At 35.3% G+C, this 24,670-nt stretch overlaps 1 protein-coding gene across 1 annotated transcript in view; it reads left to right on the top strand.

Annotated features, from left to right (window-relative positions):
• The window catches only part of LOC150095443 (endoplasmic reticulum metallopeptidase 1-like), a 331,828-nt gene that overhangs the window by 283,265 nt on the left and 23,893 nt on the right, over positions 1 to 24,670 (top strand). Inside the window, exons 12-13 of the mRNA XM_090410677.1 lie at positions 2,345 to 2,460; positions 7,366 to 7,541. Of these exons, the coding sequence (XP_090266803.1) occupies positions 2,345 to 2,460; positions 7,366 to 7,541 (292 nt within the window). The remainder of the gene's footprint in view (positions 1 to 2,344; positions 2,461 to 7,365; positions 7,542 to 24,670) is intronic.

Consider the following 24,670-nt stretch of genomic DNA (forward strand, 5'->3'; position numbering starts at 1 on the left):
GATCATAGACGAAGAAGAAGAAGAAATTTAACAATTTTGGTGAAGCAGGTTTCTCAGATCATGCTCTTAACACCCTACACCAAATTGATTGGAAAAGTACATGTTCTTTATATCATACAAAACTTGGTATGAATGCAAATTTAAAGAAGCCTGTGAAATTTTGATTAACTATCCTAATCTTAACAATAATGGTGGCATAAAAATCCCAAGAATTTGGATGACACACGTTCAGTCCACTTAGCTCTTCAAGTTTTCCAACAAACCCCGACTTTCTTCAGCACTCGAAACAGTTATTTCAGCTTTTATTGGCCACCATCCAGACTTTTGCTTTAATTTATATGTATTTATATGAGTAACTTTTGTATGAATATGTTGTTCTCTAGTTTAATTTATTTTTGTAACCAAATAGATAATAACAGTAATAACAAGACCCTAACTTTGATGTAGTAAGGTTGTTTTTTTATCCCACTAGAGTTCAGGCCAATAGTTTTAGCGGCTGACCAAATCAATGTAACTTTAGCATACCTGTAGATTGTAGTGCAGCTTGTTTCTTTGTATATATGTGTATACTCCAGATGATGACCCTAATGTGAAGGTTGAAACGTCGAATGATTATTTTGGTTTATATTAAACTGAAGTTTTATTCCAACACAGTAGTTGTTTCCATAATTTTTATGATGAATTCTGATCACCGGGTAACCTTGAAGGAAAAGAAGTATGAAATTATTTGCCACATTGTGCCCTCTGGACAAATATACAATGATATAATTTGTATGCTGCTTGTAGTGTACATGTTAATGACTATTTCTGCCTTAAGTATTGATATGTACTCCTGATTGCATTCCTTTTGAATGTTGTCTACCATTGTTCTGTCATTTCTTGTTTAATTTAGCAATTCTTCAAATTAATTACTTCAGACATCTCAATGTTTTTGTCTTTAGTTTTCACATCATCTTTAATCATCTCTGATTCATTTTACATTACTCTTTCAGTAGCTTCCAAAACATTTTGTTATCCTCCTGATATTTATCTTTTATATTCTTATCACAGTCTTCTCCTGACTTTTAATTTGACTATTTTTCCACATTGGTTCACTTTCTTATATTTTTCTCTTTTTTTCTCAGAGCACTTGCTGACTTACTTGATAGAAACTTGTTATACACTTCTCCTCATTACTGTCACTTGAAAATCCCTGGAGGTCTGATTTTTCTATCCTCACAGAGAACTTCTGCACATCCCTCTCAGACTGAATAATGTTTTCTTTAGAGTTGCCACTGAATTTCCAAGGTTTGATTCTTATTTTCAAGCTGAACCAACATGAAGATACTGCTATCACTAATAACAGTCATTGAGAATTTTCTTATTTTTTGTCTCTTCTCTCAATATGAATTTGTGCACATCTTATAAGATGTAACATGGTGTTAGTAATGACTATAAGAAAGATCATGTCCTGAACACATATTCTGCAGGTGCTTATTATTATTAGGCCTGTCCTCTTTCTTCAAATTGTGTCAAAAACTATTTATCTGGTCATTTCCTACTCAGCTGAATAGATTCCTACCAAGGATTGCTTTTTCTTTGTCAGCTACCTTCTCTAATGATTGAGAAAATTCCTCCTTAGTAGATCTTTCTGTGGTACTGTATATAGGCACATTTGTCTCATTGTATAATTTCCCCATTTTGAAGTTTGTCTAATCACTTTACTTGATATTGCCTTCCATTGAAAAAGGTTATCCTTGTTTGGTGTTAAATAATATAACTTCTCCTTTCCCCTGATTGTTAATGCCTGACTATCTATGTCTTGTTGATGTTATTTAGAATGATCTTACTTGTGTTTGTCTTCTTTGTTTTGGTAACACCAATTGTGTCAACAGGATACTTCTTACGTTGATGGTATTTATCTTGAATTATTCTGATATTGAGTCAGAGTTTGTTCCATAGCAGACTTTTCGCTATTTGCTCTTGTTCTTTAATGAAAACAGTAGAGACTTTGCTTAACAGGGTGATGCCTCCAGCTGGCATGAAATATTATTGAACCATCATTTAGTTTTGGTTTAAGCCAACATAGAATTCAATTTGGTTGACAAATCTCAAATTGGCAACCTATCCTCATTTATTGAACATCCTTGCCTGGTACCTACTAAGGTACACCTCCAAAAAGTGAGGGTTGGACATTAAGTCAGAGTCTTTGTCATCTCTCCAGATTCACCATATAGCTTTTTAAAGGTAGGTGGCATCCTCCCAGTTATTCTAGCTTTTGACTCTTAAGCAACCCATTATTTTTATATCATATCTTTATTAGAAGTTTAGTTGGAATCTGAATAACTGCATTTTCTCTTACCAGGTCAACTTACTATCTCCAAGCCTCCAGACCAAAGATTCATATGCCGAAAAAGTTCGAACTAGTTTCTCAACAAGTAGTCAGTAAACATGTACGTCGACTCTCCTTCAGAGCCATTGGTAATGTTTCATTTTGGTTTAGAAAATGTAGTTTTTTCCTGTTAGTTATGTTTCTTATGTTTAGTGATTAGTTTCATCATTGTTGTACATAATTACTAAAGGAGTTTAAGTAATGAGATACTGCTATTAATATATGTACTACAGTTATTGTTCAGTTATTTGGTCTCATAGGGATCACATTTGCTTCACATTTAACTGATTGTGATTGAATGTATAGAGTTGTTCCAAGAGTTAGTTGCTATGTTAACTTATTCAAGGTTAACTGAAAAGTTAACTGATTGTCTGATTATCTGAGGATTGCATAATTGAGACTTGACAATATTTCAGATATACAGGAAGCGAAACCTTAAGCAATATTTATAAAATGAAATATAATATATAATTTGGGTACTTGAAAAGTAGTGAAACAGGAAAAATTGCTAAGCTTGTAATGCCTCTGACGATAATGCACATTAGATCAACTTTGACTTGTTTCGTGAGCCAGTAATGCAGTGATCATTGTGTTTCTTAGCTCTTCCTAAACCTAATGTTCATTGACAGTGGATGATTGACACTTCATTCATCTTAAGACAATAGGGTTGCGTGTGAAGCTTGGAAGAAAGTGTTTTTTTGGTGTTGCACTTGAAGTAGTCTCCCACTTCAAGTGCAACATGTGGAATTTGACATACACATTAACGTTTGCATACAAATACAAGTAATCTGAATTTTTGGCATTGATTGAGTCACTATGACCAAGGATTGATAGCATAATTTAAACTTGGAGAACTGATGATATAAAGATAGGCATAGAAATGGGGGGGTAGAGAATTTTCCAAGAGGATAGGAAAACATTAAGGCAGGGAGTGTTAATGATGGCAGAGGAATTTTACTTCCTCATAGTTGAGACAGAAATTAGGCATATATGTGATACCATTAGTGTTGTTGGTATTGGAAGTTGAAATAAATAAAATAGTATATCTAATTAGATGTTATTAACTTGGAAACATAAAGGACAGTGATCATGCAATGTTTGATGAAGTTGGTTAGATAAGTTAAAAAAGAAATGATCCTAATGTCAAACTCCCTATTTTGAAATTTGACCACATCACGCATCTTGAAATTGCCTGCCATTTAAGAAGTTTATATTTGATAAACTGTAGCTATTTATTCCTTTCCTTGATCACTATATCCCAACTGTAATAAGTCTGATTACTATTGAACTATATTAGGAACTAATGTAGTTCAATAGTAAAAACAAAAACAAATTAAGCCATATATAGAACTGGCACTAGGAGAAGAACAAGCAGGTTTCATACCAGGGCGAAGCACAGTTGATCAACTATTTACCTTAAGACAGCTAATAGAAAAGACACTAGAGTACAACCAAAGTTGCTACGTAAATTTCATAGAGTTTCGTCAGGCATTTGATTCAATCCATTTCCATAGAAGAGAACTATGGAAAACTATGAAAGAATTTGGAATTCCCAACAAAACCATAAGAATAATAGAGAATCTGTATGAGAAATCTGAAAGTGCAGTACGAATTGAGGATACCTTAACCAACTGGTTCCACACAGAGAGTGGAGTAAGACAGGGATGCAATCTGTCACTAGACCTGTTCAATCTTACACTGGAAGAAGCAACCAATAAGGCCGTAAACAATGAAGACTCCGGAATCAAAATATATGGGAAAAATATGACAAATTTAAAATTTGCAGACGACATTGCATTACTTGCAAGCACAGAAGAAAATCTACAGCGAATTTCTGATAAAATAAAGGAGTGTATAAAATCTGGATTAAATATATTTAGACAGAACATAAATATAGACAAAATTTATGGAAATAGGAAAAAGCAGCACCAATCTGAAAATTGAAATTGATAGTAAGAATCTAAAGCAGGTATAAAACTTCATCTACCTTGGAGGAGTTATTGAGTACAATGGTGAAATTATAAAAGATATAAACAGACGAATCAGTCAAGCATCCCAAACTTTTGGACGACTTAATAAAATATGGAAGTCGGGAGACATCAAACAAGTAACAAAAGTAAGAATTTATGAAACAATGGTCCTCCCAATACTCCTCTATGGAAGTGAATGCTGGAATCTCAAAAAGGCTGAAGAGAGAAAATTATTAGTTACTGAAATGGGTTGGCAAAGAAGATTACTTGGAGTATCTCTGCTGGATCGACTAAGAAACGAAGGCATGAGGAAATGACTAAAACAAGAAATAACAGTAATAGACAAAATTCAAGAAAGAAGACTGCGATGGTTTGGCCACGTGACCAGAATGGGAACAGAAAGACTACCATCTAAAGCCCTGAATACAATGATGGAAGGTAAAAGATCCAAAGTACGGCCCAGAATTAGATGGATAGACAAAATAAAAGAGGACCTGAAAACCAAATCACAACAAGCGACACCAAACTGGACAGAATTGTTCTAACTCTCCTGGGACAGACAGAAGTGGAAAGAGTTCATTCGGCCTCATCATCATCCACATAGATGATGGAAGAGAGAAGAAGAAGAAGACATTAGGAACTAATGTAGTTCAATAGTACAACTGTAAAATTTGTAGTTGTTATTTAGTAGAATTTCACTTATCACCAGTTATGCTGTCATGGTACTTCTCTAATTCTTGTGCTAGTTCCACTTCTTTTCTTTTGAATTGTGTTACGTTGATGCTGCTTGCTTTAATTTTTTTTGCTAATATTGAGATTGAGTTTGTTCATTTAGTGACACATTACTGTTTGCTCTAGTTCCCTGAACAAAGGAAGGGTCTTTGTTTACTGGGCAACTCCAGCTGATGCGACATTTCTACCAACTTTATTGTTTAAGGCAGTATAGAGCACAGTTTTTTAGCTTTGCCCTAAATTTGCTAGCCTCTCCTCATTTCTTCAGGAATGAATTTCATTACTAGAGCAGAGTTTTTGGATTATGCCAAAAAAAAAAAAAGAATAGAAAACGTTGTTCATTGATAATACTATAGGCGTACAATCTCTCCACTGAGAGACTCTCTCTCTTGGATAGGAGCCACAATAAATTATGTACACACCACAGCATGCTGAGTATGGGACATTGGTCAGAAGCTCTGGTCAGCTGTTTGCATTCTTTACATGCTCTGTGACCACTTATCTAGCTTTAACCCTTAAGCAATCCACTGAAATTATCTTATAAACTAAATCTAACACTGATTATACATGATAATTAAAAAACAAAATATATCTTTTTTTTTTTTTCCCTTGCACTGCAATACTCTTCTCCCATGTGCTCCTTAGCAGAACTCCAGAGTGATATATTCAATGTGGAGTGCTGAATATGCAAGTATAAAACTTTTACTATGTGTATATTGCCTAGTTCAAAGGTCTTTGAAGAGGTGGGGGGGGGGAGAATTTTTAAACCTAAGTTTGAGGCTCTAGAAGGATTTATGCAGGCATACTTGAAAAAAGGCTAAGAGAAATTGTTAATGTGAAAATCAGTGAATTTGATTTAGGGAGTTGCCAAAGTGAGATTTTTATGTAGATAAAGAATGAAAATCACAAAAATGTAATGAGTTATCTATTTAAATCTCAGAAAAAATCTTCTCAAAATACAAATTCTGTATAGTGTGAGAAGAACATTACACTAAAAAACATAAGTTACAGTCTGCATTTAGACTTGAGAGAGAGAGAGATGTGTTGATTTGATGCTAATTTGGTAATAAGACAGTGTTATAAACTATTTCTGCCTAAACATATGTATAGGTTGAGTGAATGCAGGCAGTAGAGATTTAGAAGATTGAAATGTATGAGCTGATCAAATCAAAAATGGGATAAATAATAGATTTCTCTGTAAAAAAAAGTTGTTGGTTCAAACCATTGGTAGATATAGATTATAAATAGCAATTTCAGTGAAATCAGATGGAATCATAAAACCTGACCATGCTCACTTGGCTAAAATTTTATTAGTCTTATATTCTTAATTATACAAACTTGATGATATATGAATGAATTGCATTTCTCTAAAACAGGTCATCTTAATTTTTACATAAGTTTATATGAAACACATTATTTACTTAATATGTAAAAATGTAGCAAACATGTGAATGCTATTTTTTCTAAAATTGTATTCAGTATTTGTGTATATGTGAAAAAAATTTGATTTCAGTTGTCATTGCCTTGCTCTAAATTGTAAAATAATAATTATCACTGTTAATCTCTCTTTTGAGTTTTAAACGCTATAACATATACAGTAAATTTCTTCATTATTTTGGATTGAATTTTGACTTCAGTGTCTTTTATCAGAACTTTCCTCAACTCCATTCACTAGTAGTTTACTAAAAGATCATCTTAGCAATATTCCAATTAATTTTTAAATTAATTCATTAAAACCCATGTGATTAATAAAGCTGTTTTCTACATTATCAACATAGTGATAGACATATTTCTAATGGAGTGAATAATATTTGCAGTCATTATTTAAATAATGACTTGTTTAATTGCAGAAGTCATATGGAAATATGACTTCTGCATTACTTCAACCTTGGTATCACTTCTCTGGGTCTGGCTCCCACTGATGAGACCTCAATATAGGTCGAAACTGGTCTGAGTGGTGACCCTTCCCATAATGCATAGCATTATACATGTCTGTAAGGCAAGTGATATGAAGTTATTAGTCTCTATATACAAGTTGCTTTGGCATGAAGTAACTTCATGTGCAAACTTTTCTTGTACACTTGGGTAAAAGTGTAGAAGTGGATAACATCAATTTTTTTCCTAACATTGCAGTAAATTTTTTGTTATTTTTACTCCATTTGTATTTTGTTCTTGAACTCCTTCAACTCTCTGTCCACTGCTTTCTTCCAAAATGCAAAACCTTGCATATGTTGTAACACTATTTTATTCATATCATTCATCATTTAAATAGCTGCTTATTTTCGTTCTTAGGTTCTGACCATATGGTTTTCTTGCTATCACCTGTTAAAGGAGTAGAACTAGTTCAGTGGTCATTAACTTCAGATATTCCTCTTACCAGTCGACGGTGGCAAGGACATTCAACATATTTCATATATTATTCATATGGTGAATATAGAACACCTTGGCAGTTTTCTGTGGACCTAAAGGTAAATTATAGTTATATAAAAATAAAAGGTTATTACCTTTGTATTTTTCTCTTTCCAGAATGACTTGATTATTCATGGTAAATATATTGTTTCAAGTATGTCAGTTGTTTGTGTGCCAACATTTAGTCATTTTCAAAGTTACTATCCAACTCAAAAACACTGGTAGTTACAGAATACATAAGAAAGTTAAGCATTCTGTTGATAAATTATCTGCATTAACAAGAGCCCTTGTACACAAAATTGAATTAAATAAGTTTAAAGTTAAAAGAGTTTCAAGGGTAATAAGTGAAGTAATTTAATTAACTGAACTAGTTAACATTTCATTTTGAGTATCAAACATAGTGTTTAAAACTAAGAAACAATTAGAAATTTAAAAGTAACTGATTGTAACTGTCACAAATTTTATCTTTATCACTGCCTCCTCATGTGTACTAGGTTTAAACTATAACACTATAAATAAGGAAATATTTTACGCAGTTGGTAATCAGTTTCTCAGCAAACTGATTACCATCATTGCAATTAAGGTGGATGGCATAATAAGTCTGGAGTTTCTTTAAACAAACATTCATATTTAAAGATATGCTCTGATGAAACTGTTTGGTAATATCTCGAAGGATCCTCTGGCTAGTGTCATCTCCATGATCAGCAATCCAGATTTATGATGTTTTTTTTAGCCAAATATAGTAGTGATAGTCAAAGATTCCCTTCTTGACTGAATGCCTTGTTTAACTAAAGAAGAATAAGTTATAAGGGCATGGGAATTGATAGACATCTGATAATGACAATGAGATAAGCTTGTCTGAGAGTGAGAGAGTAGGTTTTGTTGTGAGTTTGAATGGGGACAAAGATTTGCTTCTCAGCCAAACTGCCTGCTTGACTTGGAAGAATAAACTTTATAAGAACATTGAAGAAAATGCCATTGGTCATACATTATCTCACCTTTTTTTTTCCTTTTTTTTTTTAGAGCAGTTAGAAGAAAAGATTTTCTTCTCTGTTCATCCTAACCATTCTTAAGGATTAAGTTCAGTGACTTTTAATGAAATATACAGATTCAGATTTATAAGCATAATCCCACTAATATAATACGACATTGGATATCTGGTCACGCTGAAGTGAACAATTATATTTAGTGACATCCATTTTCCGTGCCCACAATTCCAGCCTATTCAAATCATACTGCATATCAGCAGCATTCCTGATTACCTTACCTATCTTTGCATCATCAACAAATAGCTGTATATCATATGTGAAATCCTTCCCAATTAATGTACAGATTGAATAACAGTGGATCAAGGTAACCAGTGGTGCACGCACACCACTGGTTACCTTAAATCTTGCAGGCTCGCATCTCCCATATACCACTTTTTGATATCTGTCAGTCAGCCATCCTCTTATCCATGCTAATATTCAAAATGTCCTAAAATTCATGCAAGATTTAAATTTAGCACCATTTGTGCGGTAAAGTGTTGCTAACGAGAAAAAAAAGACAGCGTGACAGCTGACAGTTCAGGGTTATTAAAAATGGAGCGCTACACGAAAGAACAACGCATTTTTATTGTTGAGCAATATTTTAAAAATAATGAAGGTTTGGCAGCTACAGTTCACAATTTTCGTACAAAATATGGTCAGAATAGTGATTTAACTTCATCAACTGTGAAAAGATTAATTAAAAAATTCAAGGAAACTGGATGAATTAGTGATCTTATACACTCTGGCCGTCCTTCAACAAGTCGTTCAACAGAAAACATCGAAGCAATTTGTGAGAGTGTTGCTGAGAGTCCAGGAACATCAATTTGGCACCGTGGTCTTGAATTGGGCATTTCGAGAAGCTCTCTACAACGTATTCTCACGAAAGATTTGCATCTTTATGCTTACAAAGTTCAATTGACTCAAGAACTGAAGCCTACTGACCACACACAGCGAAGAGAGTTCGTTGAATGGATTATGTAACAACAACAAGTGGATGCTTATTTTTCGAACAAAATCAACTTCAGTGATGAGGCTCAATTTCATCTTGATGGCTTTGTTAACCGACAGAATTGTCGCATTTGGGGTTCAGAAAATCCATGAGTGATTGTTGAGAAACAAATGCATCCACAACGTGTCACTGTTTGGTGCGGATTTTGGGCTAGAGGCATCATCGGTCCATTCTTCTTCGAAAATGTGGCTGGTAAGGTAATAACAGTTAATGGTGCTAATTATCGCGACATGATAATCCAGTTTTTTGTGCCTAAATTGCAAGATATGGATGTGGACGACATGTGGTTTCAACAAGATGATGGCACATGCCATACAGCCCGAGAAACAATTCAATTACTGAATGAGTCATTTCCTGGTCGTGTAATTTCCTGTTTTGGCGATCAGAATTGGCTGCCCAGATCATGTGACTTACCGCCATTGGACTTTTTTCTTTGGGTTTTTTTGAAATCTAAGGTTTATGCCAACAAGCCCACGACCACCCACGCCTTGAAGGAGGAAATTGAGCGCTGTATCAATGAAATTCAGCCACATTTATGCAAAACGGTCATGGAAAATTTTGACAAAAGAGTGCGTACGTACCAGCAAAGCCATGGAGGCCATTTACCCGATATGCTATTCCATGCATAACCCTATACTGTATACTTTATGAATCAATAAGAAATTACAATTTTTAATTAAAAACTTGTGTTTTCTATCAAAATTACTTCTTGCGTGAATTTTGGGACACCCTGTATAATCAAAACTCATGTTCTCCAATTTATACAACAGTCTACCATGACTGTTATATTTCATACTCTCAATACATTTATCTAGTAAATAAAATCATTTCTATAGTGATTTTCAGATTCAAGTTACTTCTGACAAAATAGAGTATAGAGTAAGATATTTATAAGAAAATCGACTCTTTTTGCCTTGAGCTGCACCTAGTGACACACACTGGGAGCTTCATTGTTAGGTTGGGAAACTGCCATATATATTAGTTTTTAACAATTCGGTTTTGATCTGTTTTTGATAATAACATTCATTACAAATTTTAATTATTATTCTCTCCAGACCTCCATGGAGTGAAAGACTTATTGTGCTGAGGATGTTAGGTTCCTCTTTCACACACATGGCTCATCATTCTGTGCCTTAAATACATTCACATTCTTTGCAGTCACCACACTCTTTGGTAGTGGGGAAAAGACTTGTTTCTCACTTCCTTGCTCATCCCCCTCTCCACTTGTAGAGCTTCCAGGGATTACCTCTCCACTGCCACCATTCTGTGAAAAACCTTTTCAAGGTTAATCTGATAAACATCCCTTACCAACTTATATGTTTCTTAAATGTATCATATCCCCCCCCTCCTTCCTCTTATCCACTAGACTCTACTGCAAATTGCATTTTCTCAACCGTTCTTCATACTCAATGTTTCAGAGACCATAAACCACCTTAGTCAATCACCTCTGGACCTTTCCAGGATCTCTTCATCCTCTTGAAAACCAGCTGATCAAATCTGTTCACAGTAGTCAATTTGTAGCCTAATCAAGGCCTATATACAATGAAACCATAATCTCCATACTTCTACAAATCAGTATCCTCTAAATTAGGTCCTTATCCACCACCACCAGATTTTTTATTTCCTCCCTTTCCTCCAGTATGTCCCACCAGTTGTATACTCTGCATTCCATCCTTTTTTTTTTTTTTCTGTATTTTAAACCTTACACTTTTGTGACATTAAACTGATAACGCCACTGTCATGCCAATTTGCTCAGTCTATTCAAGTCATCCTGTAAAGTGACATCTGCTCTACTCCCTCGTAACTGTTTGCAACTAAGCATCATCACATGCAAACAACTGAATAGCTCATAAGTAAGCAGATTGCTAAAACATGTTCTTCCTTTAGCAAACCCATGCTGTCCATCAAAAAGAATGAAACTGTTGTCAACTCATTTGTGGATCTTGGTCCTCCCTAACCTCTACACTATTGCATAACACCTGACACACACAGATTGCCTATGATTTGAAGTGTGAATTTCATCATCTCCCTTATGAAGCAGTACAATTTTCATTCCTTCTACTCCTTTGAAATTTTGACCCACTATAAGACTAATATTAAACAAGCATGTCAAGGCAGAAGAATTGAAGATAGGAACCATCAACATAAGGAGGAAATAGAACTGGAAAAGTACTATTGAACATAATTGATGTTACTGAGACAAAGAAGACTAAAACAATTGAGATCCTGCTAAATAATAAGTATAGCATGTTATATTGTTATATTTTGTTTCTCTTTCTCTGCCATTGTTATATTTGTTACTCTTTCTCTCTTTTATTATTTTATCCTTATTTTATCTTTATTTATTTCATTTACTTTCTTTCCTTATATGCTCTGTATGCCGTTTATTCTCTACTAAATTCTCTTCCCCTTATTAATAAGCAGTCCTATTGGCCTCCCTGTAGTTTAATCACACAACATTCTGATAGAGTTCACCCGATAGCATTAACAAAATTTGTATTATAACTGTGCCAGCTAATACCTAGGATAGATGGGACTCTTACCCAGGATGGCTCTCTCAGAATGATACATGATGACTAGACTAAAATAAAGTTTATATTTCTGTTCACTAATCTCTTTCATACAGTCGTGGCTCGCTTTATTTATTCATACACATGGGTTCATCCTGCTAAGTTCGTCAATGTTTTATGAGCGGCTATTTGAATTCATAAGATAAAAACCAGGTCAGGCAGGTACTTAAAGGAAACATTTTAATAAACTTGAGAGATTATACAAGTAAGCATTACTAACATAATGTCTGAAATATTCCCAAGTAAAGTCATAGGTTCAATACTAATTCTACTAACACACAAATTAACTTGCTTAGACCACTACTATGAGCAATTTAACATTATTTCTTAGGCAACTGCCATTCCTTCTATATACACGTGGTCATTAGTTATATTACTTTACACATTACTATTAGCTGTATAATTTCTGAAATATTCTCAAGTAAAGTCATAGGTTCAATACTAATGCTACTAAACACACAAATTATTTTCTTTTATGACTGGAATTCACAAAAACAGACGTCTACTTTACCGTCCCTGATTGGATGCTATGTCTTTCTTCTTGCTTTGTCTGGTCATCAAGGCCTTCTCGCTCAGCTTACTATTTGATTACCTTCGATCAGCCATACAAATGGAATCTCAACAGGAAAGAAAGGAGGTGGCACGGGAACATCGCCTGAAATGGATGGTATCTGCCTGGTTCCTCCGTCGCACGACAACGCACAGCTATCCTAGTCCAAGGAAATAGCTTGGCCCATTCCAAACGCTGCGACAGATTAACCAGTGCCTTCCACGGCTAGCCAGGAACTTCTCCAACGGAGCAGACTGGACCTAGAGAGGTCAGGAACCAGGAAACCAAAAAAAGCCTTGAATGGGGTTTGCATGGCCTTTTTGTTATTTTTCTCTTCTCGGTGTTTCTCGGCGTGGATTTCATCATTCGATTCATCTCCCTCTATTTCATCGCACGTGCACTTGTTTTGCTCTTCTTGGAAATCGCTTTAGTTTCTCTTTCCAGTAACTACCTTCCTCCCTTTTTGTATGCGTAACACAGAACGGTTAACAGACCCTTGAACTCTGGCTCACAGGCTTTGCTACTTTAGTACATGAAATGGGGCTCTTAAATAGATTTAACAGCTTAAATTGATGTCTATACCTTGCCCACATGCATTACAGATTATATCTTACAAACATTTTATACAATTCCTTGTTCTTAAATTGATTTGTATTCATAAAGTTATCTTTTTATTCTATTGCCAACATTCCACATTCTCTGCCTAAGTTAAATTAAAGTTGTGTCCTGAATAATTCGTTTTAAAACATTTCTTAGTTTATTCACAACACAACAATATTCAGGCAGACTTCAAAAAGAAAAAATGGACAACGAAACTTACTTGTGCCTATGATCCTACAGAAAGTTCTCCTAAAAAAGAAGTAGGGGAATTTTTTTGAGTTGTTAGAACAGGCAGCTGACATAAAGAAAATGGTCCTTGTTGGAAATCTGAATAGCAGAGTAGGGAATGAATCCCACCAGGCATATAGGAATATTTTGGAAAATAATGGTAAGTATCTGCTGAATTTCTGCACAGAATATCGTCTTGTTATACCTACTTTATCTCTATTAGTTATTTTTGTTGTATAACTCCTTTACTTTATCCTTTGGCTTTCTTACTATTTCTCACACTCTGTAATTCAACAAATTTATTTGATTATCAACTGCACCAGATAAACTATTCTTGGAGTGTGAATTTGTAAGAATCTTAAACGAAGACAAAGTAGTTATTATTCCCTGTTAACTCTGACCATTACCTTGTATCATTTGTGGCTTAAACTTATTATTTAGCATATTATAAATACCTTTCTCCTCATTTGTCAGATACATGCAGGTTCGTAAATTTTGGGATTAGTGCATTGACAAATGAGCCCCAATGTGTCATTTCACAAACTAATTTAATTAAGTCAAGAAATCTATTTACAATGTTCAATCTATATATGAGTATGGATACAAAGAATTCATTAGTTACAGACTAGTTCTTGGCCTAACAATGAAAAAACGAATTTGTAATTTCAAAATTATTTTTATTTTTCAACATAGTCTTCCTTAAGACTAATACATTTATTCCAGTGATGCTTCAGTGCCAATATCCCATCCCTGTAGTGGTTCTCAGTAAAATCTGCAAAATACCCCTCTACAGCTGCAGTCACCTCTTGATTCGAAAAAAAAATGCTGACTAGCAAGAAAGAGTTTTAGTTTTGGGAAGAGATAGAAGTCAGATCGAGCCAAATCTGGGGAATAGGGTGGATGTTCCAACAATTCATAGTGCAAGTGCAGATCTCTTAATTTTCCCATTGCCAAAACACTTTTGTGGGCAGGTGCATTGTCTTGATGAAAGATGATTTTTTTTTCTGCAAACCGGGTCTTTTCTCATGAATTTTTTCATATAGTCTGGTTAAAAGATTGGAATAATATTCTCTGGTTATTGTTTTACCCTTTTCAAGATTAATAAACAAAATGCCTTTAGCATCCCAAAACACAGCTGTTCAGCAAAATGTGAACAAATTCCTCCTTTCTTCTATTCCTTTTACCCACACAAGGTACTAATGTGTCATAGGTCTTGTAGCCTTTCATGTGTGGATCAAATATTAAAAAAATAAAGTCGAAAACAACTGGATAATATATAACAACAAGAACACAGAAAAACTTTAGTAGAAGAACACAGCAGATTTAGAAAGGGTCACTCATGTATTGAGTCACTCTTCACTTTAAAATACGAATTCTCTTTGTTTTTTAATTAGCTAAATACTTATACCCTATTCATAGATTCGGAAAAAGCCTTTAATCTAGTAAAAAAAAAATGAAATATTAGTTCAAATTGAATTATCTCCTCAATTAATAAAAGAATTTGGCAATATACTAGGGTGGTCTGAAAATTTCTCAGCCTCAACCATAGATGGCAACACTATCAGCAAGATTTTTTTTCAAAGTTGGTGCATCTGTCATAAGTATCCATGTGAAATTGCAAGTCTTTCTTTCGAGTAGTTTGTTTTATACAGCTGTCTGAAGCAAAAGTGTTCTCTGTATCCCTTGAAATGGATAAAATTGAGTATTGTGCTGTTATAAAATTCTTTGTAAAAGAAGGTTTATCGCCTAAAGAAATTCACTCGAAATTCATAAAAGTTTATGAGCACTCCTCTCCTTCGTTTTCAACAATTAAGAAATTGGCTGCCGAGTTTAAACGTGGCCGTGCCAGCCTTGAAGATGATCCACTTGAAGGATGTCTGAAAAGTGTAACAACACCAGAAATCATTGATCAAGTGCATGATGTGGTATTGGATAACTGGCTAGTCAAAGTGCATGAAATTGCTGAGACTATAGGTATTTCAAAAGAACGTGTGGGATATATTTTGCAAGAAGAATTGCAAATGAAAAAGCTTTGTGTAAGATGGGTGCTGTGCTTGCTCACAGCAGATCAAAAATGCACTCGCATAAAAATCTCTGAACAGTGCTTGGAGCATTTTAACGAGAATAAAACTGATTTTGCACGTGATTTATTACTATGGATGAGACTTGGATTCACCATTACATACCAGAATCCAAACAGCAGTCAAAACAGTGGACAGAAGCCAGTTGTTCAGCGCCAAAGAAGACAGAGTCGGTTCCATCAGCAGGAAAGGTCATGGCATGGGTGTTTTGGGATGCTAAAGGCATTTTGTTTATTAATTATCTTGAAAATGGTAAAACAATAACTGGTGAATATCATTCCGATCTTTTAACCAGACTAGATTTAAAAAACTCGTGAGAAAAGACCTGGTTTGCAGAAGGAAAAAAGCATCTTTCATCAGGACAATGCACCTACCCACAAAGGCGTTATGGCAATGGGAAAATTAAGGGATCTGCACTGTGAATTGTTGGAACATCGACCCTATTCCCCAGATTTGGCTCCCTCTGACTTCCATCTCTTCCCAAAACCAAAACTCTCCCTCGCTGGTCAGTGTTTTTCTTGAAATCAAGAGGTGATTGCAGCTGTAGAGGGGTATTTTGCAGATCTTACTGAGAACCACTACAGGGATGGTATAATGGTGCTGGAGCATTGCTGGAATAAATGTATTAGTCTTAAGAAACATGTGATTAAGAATTTCTGTTTTCATTTTTTTAGGGCTTTAGGTTTGGCCAATGGCAGTAAAACTGAATCAATGCTTCATTCTTACATTGATTACCTAGGTAGTTTTAGACAGTGTGAATGGTAGTCAATTAGCACAACTTCTGTAGCCAAAATCCTCCATAGCCTCCCGAAGCCCTTTAGTCGGAATGACCTGAGTTCGATTCCTGTCCATGATGTAAGGAACCCTTTATCTGGTCTCTTTTGACTGAAGGTGAGTAAGCTGGTCTCATACAGCAGCAGAGAGGTTTTTCCCACCTGGAAACTCAGGTGTTTCATCCCTCAGAACAGGCAAATTGGCCCCATGAACACATAAAGATCTACAGCCACGAATACTTACAACAATGTAGAAGAAATATGGTCTTTACCATATTTGTTGTATAGCTGTAGTCAACCCTGAATCATGTTAATGGTAGTCAACCTCCTGGATGGAGACGACACATGATAATGATTCTGTACCCATTTCTCTGCATAACAAACATGGTGCCAGATAGTCTCCCTAAAGAACGCCAATAGAAATAGGAAAGATCTTTCTATTAACCATTGCCCTTGCATAGTGATTCTGGTATGCTTCTGTTAAATTTAATTTTTTTCATCGGTATGCCATATAATAACTGTCAGTTTTGAACATCGAAGACTTTTGAAAAAGATATCAAGGATATATCGGATGAAAATTGTAAAGAGGAAGTTAGTAATGATGTAAATTTATCATGTAGTACTATTATATCCTGTACACTCCTTGAGGGTCCATGGCAGGATTTGATGATGATGGATATATCATCCTAGTGAGGTTACTGCTTTAACCTATGTGACAGATATTAATGTGGGAACAGAGGTGGATGAATTAGAGGTTCTTAGAATGTTGCAGAATCTCAATGTAAATACAGCAGTGGGATTATATGGGATAAAAGCTAGAGTTTTGCAAGAATGTGCAAGGGAACTGGCAATGCCTTTGACTGGATTGTTGAATTTAAGTCTCAGCTCTGGTAGAGTTCCAAGGGAGTGGATCTTTCCACTCCCTTGGAAAATAATTCCTTTGCATAAGGAAGGTTCCAAGACTACAGTACCAAATTATAGACCAATCAGTATCTTGAGTGTGGTGGCTAAAGTACTAGAAAAATTGGTAAAAAAGAGAATTCAAGAATGGATAGATAAAAATATAATACTGCATGAGGTAAACATGGCTGTTTGAAGGGTTGGTCATGCCTTAGTAATTTACTAACTTTTTATAGTAGAATAACAGTTGAGTTGGGTAAAGGAAATGGCTACACGGTGATTTTGCAAAGGCATTTGACAGAATACCATATGGAACTCTGTTACATAAATTAGAACAAATGGGGATAGATGTGACACTGGTTGAATGGATAAGAGGGTGGTTGCTGGACAGATATCAAAAAGTGGTATGGAGGGGCAGAATCGAGGTGAAAACAGGTGACTAGTGGTGCGCAGCAAAGTTCACTGGGACTATTGCTGTTTAATTTGTACATAAATGATATAGGAAATAACTTTAAAGGTAATATTCAATTGTTTGCTGATGATGCAAAATTAGGTTGAGTAATAGTTAATCAAGGCGATGGTAGAGAGCTTACAGGACAATTTAAATAGGCTGTCAGTATGGGGGAAAAGTTAGTGGGTGTCAGTTTAATGTCGAGAAATGTAAAGTTATGTATTTTGGGATAAATAGATTATAAGCCGTGTATCATATTGATGACACTCCAGGAAATAGTTAAAGTTTAGAGGCATGTTGCTAAAGTAGCCCAAAAGATTACTTGGCTTTTGAAGAACACATTAATAAGTAGAGATAAGGAAGTTGTCATTCCTCTTTATAAGGCCTTGATATGCCCACATCTGGATTACTGTGCTCAAGTCTGGTCCCCTGGATTTCTTGGGGATGAGGAGTGGTGGAGAGGATTTAGAGGTGAGTGGCCTGCAGAATGTTCTCTATGAGGATAGACTGGAGGTGTGTGAATTGCAGAAGTTGGGTGATAGGAGAAAAAGAGGGGATATGATAGAAACGTTCAAGTTGTTTAAAGAGTTTTATAGGATAGATGCAAGGGAAATGTTTCAGCACTTGGCTAGAGGGACCAAAACAAGGGGTCATCCCTGAAAGTTGAATAAAGGTGTGGTTAGTAGGGGTGTGAGGACTAGATTTTTTGCTTGAAGAGTTCTGAATGAGTGGAATGGGTTGCCACAGTCAGTTGTGAGTGCTTTGTCTGTTAATAGGTTCTAGGAGAGGTATGATAGATTGTGTGGATAGATTAAGTCTCTCATGATGAGCTCTCAGGGGACCCTGTAACCCCTAGAGAGCGCGTCCCCTGGGTGGCGGATAAGGGAGCCCACCATGTGTGTGTGTGTGGTAGGGTGGTCCGAATATACTGAATAAGGACTCGTGGACCAACAGGGCCATAAGGGGCAATCATCTTGATTGTAAGGGAAGCGGCACTCCCGTGGACCCCTAGCTGGATCTATCCTCTCCTTCTTCTACTTTGAGGAAGATCCACTTACTTTAATCTTTCCTATAAGGCCTTATCAGCCAACTCTTCTTACTTTATGACCCTTATGCTATTAGAGTACTCGAGGGCCATGGGGTCTTTTCATTTCTGGCCTTACAACTATGCCCTCTCTATAAACCTTACTATATTTCTTCTATAATCTACTCTTTCCCCTTCAATATACCCTATTCCTCCTATCGGTTTAAATTCGGAAGAAGGCTAGTTCAGAAGCCTTAAGGTAGCAGCCCTACCACTGAACTATTCCATCATCAGGCTAATCCCCTGACATGGAGAACATAATCCTACTTGTAAGCTGACAGAAAAAGATAATCGGATTGGATCTATGGGAAACAAAGAGAATCATGGAATAAATTTGTTTCTAATTTAGAACATGATTTATATAAAATAAGACCCAATGTATATAAGATTTTGAAACAACTAAATGCAGATACCAAAGAAAACATAAAATTAAACACTGAATTGAAATTAGAAGAATTTCTAAATTACTACACAGAACTGTGGACAGACAAATATTTTAAAAAAGACAACTGGCAAACAATTAACGAAAATGAAAAGGAAATAACTGAAGAGGAATTAGAAATCAGCCTGAAAGAAACAAGAAACGGAAAATCACCTGGAGAAGATAGGCTAGGTTCAGAACTATATAAATATGCAGGAACAAGATTCAAAGAAAGACTCATCATTTTTAAATAAAATTTATTCAACTGGTATCCCCCCCAGTAGAATGGAAAAAAGCAATTGTGATTCCTATCTTTAAGAAAGGTAATAAAGATAACCATAAAAACTATAGAGGTATCAGTATACTAAATTCCTGTTACAAAATATATAGCAGAATCTTAAATAACAAACTAATGAAATATTCCAAAAACTTTATTCTAGAGGTACAGAATGGATTTAGAAAAGGACGATCATGTATAGACCCAGCCTTTTGCCTAAAATTAATAATAGAGAAAAGAAGAGAATATAATTTAGAAACACATATTGCATTTATTGACTTTGAAAAAGCATTTGACAAAGTCAAAAGAAACATATTATTTAACATATTAAAAGAAACCCCAACCCAACATTACCAGAGTTAAAGATCGGTACTATCAATGTAAGAAGCCTGAATGGCAAAGAAATGGAGCTAGCTGAGGAATTAGATAAGTACCAGATTGATATAATAGGGGTGACTGAAACAGAAAAAGACAAAAACTGGTGAGATCTTTCTGAGCAATAAATACAAAATATTATATTCAGGCAATGACAATCAAGGAAAAGAAGGAGTAGCCATAGTATTCAACACAAAATATGAGGCTAATCTTCTTGAATGGCAGTCAGTCTCAAGTAGAGTAATGTGGGCAAATATGAGAATGGGGAACTGGACAATGAGACTTATTTGTGCCTATGGTCCAACATAAGGTTCTACTAAGGTAGAAGTGGAGGGATTTTTTGATGCTTTAGAAAAAGCAACTGACACAATGAAAAATGAAAAGTTGATCCTTGTTGGGGATCTAAATAGCAGAGTAGGAAATGATTGTGAGACATACAAAAATATTTTGGGAAAATTTGGAGAAAAGAGCAAAGCTAATAATAATGGCAAATATCTGTTGGATTTCTGCTCAGGACACGGACTAGTTATTACTGACACCATGTTCCAACATAAAAATGTGCACAAATTCACATGGAGAGAAGAGGCTAGGAATAAGAAAAGTCTCATCGACTATATTATTGTTGATAGTGATGTTTTCTCCCTGGTGCAGGACACCAGAAAGTACAGAGGATTTGAAATTGGAAGTGATCACTATTTAGTCTTGAGCAAGATAAAATTGAATTTCATATTGAAAAGAATAACATGTAAGAAAGTTTTAAAGCGAATAAAAGTTGAGCAGCTCTCAGATGTGAACTGTAGACTAAAATACACAAAGATTAATGAAAGAGTTTGAGAACAGGAATCAAACCTTGGAGATTCAGTGGCAAACTCTGAAGAAAATATTGATTGATTCTGCCAGAGAGGCATGTGGTGAGATTGTCTGTAAGGATAAAAAAAATCAGAACACCCTGGTGGACACAGGAAGTTAAAGAGGCAGTGAAGGAAAAGAAGAAAGCATATCAAAAGTTCCTGTCAAATAAGTCTGCTTATGCTCTTAGAGAATACAGAGACAAATGCAAGAATGCTAAATACTGTGTAAAACTAGCTAAACAAAAGTCATGGGAAGACTTTGGCAAGAATATAGAAAATAAATATCAAGAAGGTGGCAAAATATTCTGGAGGTTGTTGAAAAAGCTTAGGAATGGAAGAAAGAGTGCTGTAAAAGGAGTTAGAGATGAGAAAGGTGACATGAAAACAGGAGAAAAAGATATCCTTGAAGTATGGAGTAATTACTTTGAAAAACTGCTAAATGAAACAAGCAGTTATGACAGCACAGTGGTAAAAAACACTGACCAGGCATGCAGTCAGGAATACATATCCATACTTGAAGTAGAAAAAGCCATCAAAGGCTTGAAATGTGGAATGGCAGCAGGAGTAGATGATATTCGATTCGACCAGAAATGCTGAAGTATGGTGGTATAAGAGTCTTACAGTGGCTGCACTGCATAGTTCAGAAAGCCTGGACAGAGGGACGAATTCCCGATGATTGGAGTAGAGCTCTCATAGTACCCATATATAAAAAGGGAAATAAAACTGCATGTGTGAATTACAGAGGTATATCCCTACTGCGTGTTCCTGGCAAAATCTATGCAAGTATACTTCAGAAACGGTTGAGAAGAATTGTGGAAGAAAAGCTTGGTGAAGAACCAGCTGGATTCTGGCCAAACAGAGGCTGTCAGAATCAGATCTTCACTTTACGACAAATAGTCGAGAAAGCATGGGAATATAACAAAGATCTGTATTTAAGTTTTGTCTATTTGGAAAAGGCATGTGATAAGGTGCCAAGAGAGAAGCTATTCAATACGCTGCAGTTATATGGTGTCAATGGGTCATTATATCAAGCAATACTTAGTCTTTATTTGAGTTGTAAGTCAGCAGTTAGAATTGAAGGAAGTATGGAAAGATGGTTTAATGTTAAATCTGGTGTGAGACAAGGATGTACGTTATCCCCTCTGTTATTCATTATCTATATGGATCACATTATGAAGGAAAGTGGTATTAAACCTGATATCAAAATTGGAGATGTTAATGTCAGCTCTTTGCTTTATGCAGATGATGTTATACTTCTAAATAAATCTGCTACAAGTCTGCAAGATTCTCTGACTAAATTGAATAGCTGTTGTAATAGATATGGTATTACAACAGCTATTACAACAGCTGTTGTAATAGATATGGTATGAAGGTCAGCAGTAAAAAGACAAAGACAATGAAAATAGGCAGAATCATTGAAAATGTCAACTGTGTTGTGAATGGTGAACCTGTGTAACAAGTAAAACATTTCAGCTACTTAGGCACGATTTTTACTGAAGATGGTAAATTAAATATAGAAATAGACAACAGAATCAGCAAAGCTGGTATGGTGGGAAGTCAATTGAATAAATTCATATGGAATAAGAGAGAAATTAGTCAGAACACTAAATTAGCTGTGTACAAGACAGTGTTCAAACCAGTATTAACTTATGGATCTGAGAGCTGGGTCAGAAGTAAAACACTTGACCAGAGACCGCAGAAATGAGAGTCCTGAGAAAGATTGTAGGCGTGAACAGATGGCATCAATGGCAATATCATATTAAAAATGAGGATATTAGGAAAGAACTTGACATTGTCTGCATCCAGGAATGCGTTAGCAGAGCTAATCTCAGGTGGTATGGTCACCTAAACAGAATGGGCGAGGAAAGATTAGCAAAACAAGTGTTCTCTGCCAGGTTGGCAGCAAAACGACCCAGAGGAAGACCAAGATATAGGTGGATTGATACGGTACATAGTGCCTTAGACGATAGAAATATAAGATCTGATAATGTTGGAGTCTTGACAAGTAACAGACTGATTTGGAGGAAAATTGTAGATAGGAAGTTAGTAATGATATAATTTTTTCATGTAGTACTATCATATCCTGTACACCCCTTGTGGGTACATGGCAGGAATTTGATGATGATGATGAAAGAAAGACAAATACCAAATAATATCCTAAAAGCTATCATCAGTATATATGAAAATAATCGAATACAAATAAGATTAAATCACGAGCTATCATATACAAGAGAGATAAATCAACGGGTCCGACAGGGATGTCTCTCTCTCAGCAACTCTTTTTAATATCTACTTAAATGAAATAATAATAAAATGGAGTAAAAATTTACATCAAGGAATTGAACTTTCACCTACAGTTAACTTAAACACTCTCCTCTTTGCAGACGACCAAATAATAATTACAAATTCTGAAGATAAATTATAGAAAGCTATTTTAAATCTAAATGAGATATCCAAAGATTATGGTATGATAATATCAATGGAAAAATCAAAAGCTATGGCCTTTAATGGACAAGATCCAGCAAGAACTAAAATAGTAATAGATAACAAGATCTTAGAATAGGTGAATTCATTTAACTACCTAGGATGTATGATCACATATGAAAAAGATATAAACGTAAAAATTGCAAAATATTTAAAAATAACAGGTGTAATTAACTCTATATTTAAACCAAACCTAGTTCAAAAACAAACCAGGCTAAAAGTATACAATACATTAGCCTTACCGGTCTTAATGTATGGAAGGGAAATCTGGACAATAAAACAAAAAGATAAACAAAGATTAATAACAGCAGAAATGAAGTTTATGAGAAAACCTGCAAAGTATACCCTGTTTGATCACAAAAGAAATGAAGATATTATGAAAGAATTAAACCAAGAACCAGTAATAGAAAAAATTAAAAAATATAAACATAAATGGATGGAAAACGTTCAAAGAATGAAAACAGAAAGATTACCAAAACAAGCCTTAAAGTACAAGCCATTAGTATCAAGGAACAGGCCATGCTAGGCCTAAATCCTTGATACGTATGATGATGAGTCTTCAGACTCCATGGAGGTGCCTGTAGAATAATAATAATCATCATTATTAAATCAACGAAAACAATGGGTGCCTTGTTTAACTGGGCCACACTCCTGCTGGCATGAAATTCTGTCATGTGGTACCATCATTTTATATTTTGATTTAAGCCAATAAGAATACAATTTGGTCGGCTAAATCCCATATTGCCAGCCCATCCTCATTCGTTCAGTATTCAGGTAGATACCTAACAGGGTGCACCACGAGAAGGCGAGGATTGGACATTAGGTGAGAAGCCCTGGTTGGTTCTCCACATTCCTTTAAAGGCTATGTGGCAGATATACAGCTTTGACCCTTAAGCACCCCTAATAATAATAAAGTTTAAAGGAATTTATTCCTCTTACTACTTCCAGCAAGTTCTAAGGGGTGGTGATTGCATAATTTTATGAAGGCCTGGACTTCATGATATATAACATATAGCCTCTCCCACTCAAATACAATTGTCACCTTCTCGTGGCAGAACCTGTTATCACAAATGAGGCTTTGGTGCCCGGGTATCGCGGTATAATTGAAACATCTACATTAGAGTAAATGCTTATGTATAAAATTCATGTCTGGATGCTGAGGTAGCGGCCCTACCACCAGTATAGGAACTCTGTGGGCTAACAACATGCAAGTCTCTGGAAATTTAAATGCTGTTTTCAAGTCAGATGAATGCAGAAGTCAGACAGATTCCTTGGTATTGACTAAAGCTTGGAAAATTAGGACATGAATTGGCTAGTGGAATGTTAAAACACTCTTTCAAACAGGAAAACCAGCCCAACTAAGAATGAAAATGGAAAAATATAGAATTGAGTTATTGGGCGTTAGCGAAGTAAGATGGAATGGTACTGGTAGAATAAATTTTCCCAGTGGGAATGTGTGTTTTTATTCCTAATATAACTGATATACATCGATATGAAGTTGGAATC

This window comes from Typopeltis vanoorti, chromosome 20 (genome assembly GCF_054136105.1).
Source record: "Typopeltis vanoorti isolate ZY-2024b chromosome 20, IOZ_Tvanoo_1.0, whole genome shotgun sequence".
Taxonomy (NCBI): domain Eukaryota; kingdom Metazoa; phylum Arthropoda; class Arachnida; order Uropygi; family Thelyphonidae; genus Typopeltis; species Typopeltis vanoorti.